General features: G+C 43.8%; 1 protein-coding gene across 1 annotated transcript; it reads left to right on the forward strand.

Annotated features, from left to right (window-relative positions):
* Positions 1-1240: 1240 nt before the first annotated feature.
* LOC126333831 (zinc finger protein 239-like) lies at positions 1241-2505 on the forward strand. The gene has a single exon (XM_049996772.1). The coding sequence runs from the start codon at positions 1241-1243 to the stop codon at positions 2414-2416; it is 1176 nt and encodes a 391-aa protein (XP_049852729.1). The 3' UTR covers positions 2417-2505.
* Positions 2506-2878: the final 373 nt, after the last annotated feature.

Below are 2878 nucleotides of genomic sequence, written 5' to 3' on the forward strand. Positions count from 1 at the left end.
TGCTAGCAAAGATTCAGAACTACAGGGTCCGTGACGTTAATGTTTATAGGGTAACACGCTGATATGAATGACACTGCCATGCCAACAAATTATGCCTCAAGACACGTGTTCTTTAGTGAACATTCATCTTATGCTCACCTGGAATTTCGTCTGTGGGCCACGTTGAAACCAATTGCGGGAAGGGTCAGGGCTGGCGGCTGCCCATCTCTAATCTAAAGTTTTGTCAAAGCAGAACGCTTTGCAAATGTCTGTATACGCAGAACTGTATAAAGCCATGTTGGAAGGGTTTAAAAAGAATATAGCACACACACACACACACACACACACACACACACACACACACACACACACATCTGGCGCAGTACGCCCCAAACAGGTCTAGTTTTTGTTCAAAAGCTTGTGGATTGAAGGAGATTTTAATTTATCCTCTGCCTGGTCAGCTGGTTAAACCTCAGCAGATTGCCGTCCAAGGAGGAAAATTAAGTGGTGATAGTCTGCTTTTGAATTTTGTAATGATTCACCGGTGTTAATTGCACTAGAAAATTTAAAGCTGGAGCAAATATACAATGCGATCGAAACCAGGTTGTCTTGGAAGTGTCTACCAACAAAGACGTTAGCTTTCGAGGCAAAGCGTAGTGAAGCTGGTTAGCAAGCAAGGAGAGGTTAACTGTTAAGCTGTGCCATCTGTGAGGGATCACAAAGTTCAACGTGTTGTAATAGGGAAACCTAAAAAAATACACTGTTGCAAAGGAAAAGAAACCCATTATTTACCTGTCCATTACTTTCACCAGAAGGGGGATTGGACGGGCCCCACAATACAAGGCGGGTTTCGGTGTGGGGTTAAATGAAGGAAAGTGTGTTCATCTCCCCTTTACCTCGTGACATGGAGCAGAATAACAGCCGCCATAACTACTCTACAAGCAGATATACTATGTAAAGTTTATGACGAAATAAGCTATCGTTTAGATGTTCATGGTGCTGCTGGTGGAGAATTTTGCAATGTAACTCATTTTTATACTATGTTTTTATCGATAAATATAGTTTCTAAACCAGATCGTTCTTTTTGAAACAGTTGGTAGTATGAATATAATATAACTAATTCTGTATGATGTGCATTAGAAGAAATAACGTGATGACATTCAATTTCATAGGTGACGTGTACCGGTGCATCAAGTGCAGGCTGTCTTTCTCCAATGCTGCATATCGGGATCGACATCTTTCGTACTGCTGGGGACGAAGCATGCCTTCCAAAGTCAGCTGTACTACTGCAATCGAGCATGAAGATGGAGAGTGCAAGAACAGTAACAGTGATAACTACACAGACCTGATGCATGATACAGAAAATAGCTCTGCTTCTAAAGTAGGAGATAATACGAATAGCATTTCATCTACCCAACCGAACAGTTCTAGTCGGGCTCAATGTAGTAAAATGAACTGCAAGCGCAAGAACTTAGCTCAAATATGCATTAAACGAGTTAACGTTAGGGATACTAACGAAGACACAATACAATCGGAAGAGAACTATTTAAATATCACTTCACTATCAACTGATAACGGTATCATGGAGTACTCAGACAGTAGTAAGGGCTGCAATAAAAAATTCTCTAGTACTTCAAATGCGAACAGTCATGAGCGAACTCATACAGGAGAACTCCCATACAAGTTCCCTACCTGTAACAAGACTTTAGATAAAGCGCACAGTCTCCATGTGCATGAGCCAATTCATACAGGGGAACGTCCATACAAGTGCACCACCTGTAACAAGGCTTTCTCGAATGCCTCTCATCTCCAAATGCATGAGCGAATTCACACAGGGGAACGTCCATACAAGTGCACCACCTGTAACAAGGCTTTCTCGAATGCCTCAAATCTGCATGTGCATGAGCGAATTCACACAGGGGAACGTCCATACAAGTGCACCACCTGTAACAAGGCTTTCTCGAATGCCTCTCATCTCCAAAGGCATGAGCGAATTCACACAGGGGAACGTCCATACAAGTGCACCACCTGTAACAAGGCTTTCTCTCGTACTTCTCATCTCCAAATGCATGAGCGAATTCACACGGGGGAACGTCCATACAAGTGCACCACCTGTAACAAGGCTTTCTCGAATGCCTCTCATCTCCAAAGGCATGAGCGAATTCACACAGGGGAACGTCCATACAAGTGCACCACCTGTAACAAGGCTTTCTCGAATGCCTCTCATCTCCAAATGCATGAGCGAATTCACACAGGGGAACGTCCATACAAGTGCACCACCTGTAACAAGGCTTTCTCGAATGCCTCAAATCTGCATGTGCATGAGCGAATTCACACAGGGGAACGTCCATACAAGTGCACCACCTGTAACAAGGCTTTCTCTCGTACTTCAGATCTTCAAAGGCATGAGCGAATTCACACAGGGGAACGTCCATAGAAGTGCACCACCTGTAACAAGGCTTTCTCTCGTACTTCAGATCTTCAAAGGCGTGAGCGAATTCACACAGGGGAACGTCCATACAAGTGCACCACCTGTAACAAGGCTTTCTCTGTGCATGTGCATGTGCATGAGCGAATTCACACAGAGGAACGTCCATACAAGTGTACCACCTGTAACAAGGCTTTCTCTGATGCCTCACATCTCCATGTTGTGCGTGAGCGAATTCACGCATGGGAACCTTCATACAAGTGCACCACCTGTAACACGGCATTCTGTCAATTCTCAGATCTCCATAAGCATGTCCGTACTCAGAAGTGCACCACCTGTAACAAAACTTTTTTGCTGCCTTATCTGTCCATGTACATGAGTGAATTCATACAGGGAAATGTCCATGATACTGCACCACCTTTAATAACGTATTCTTAGATGTCTCGCATGTCTGTAGGATTGATCATACTC

This window comes from Schistocerca gregaria, chromosome 2, assembly GCF_023897955.1.
Source record: "Schistocerca gregaria isolate iqSchGreg1 chromosome 2, iqSchGreg1.2, whole genome shotgun sequence".
In the NCBI taxonomy this organism is placed as follows: Eukaryota; Metazoa; Arthropoda; class Insecta; order Orthoptera; family Acrididae; genus Schistocerca; species Schistocerca gregaria.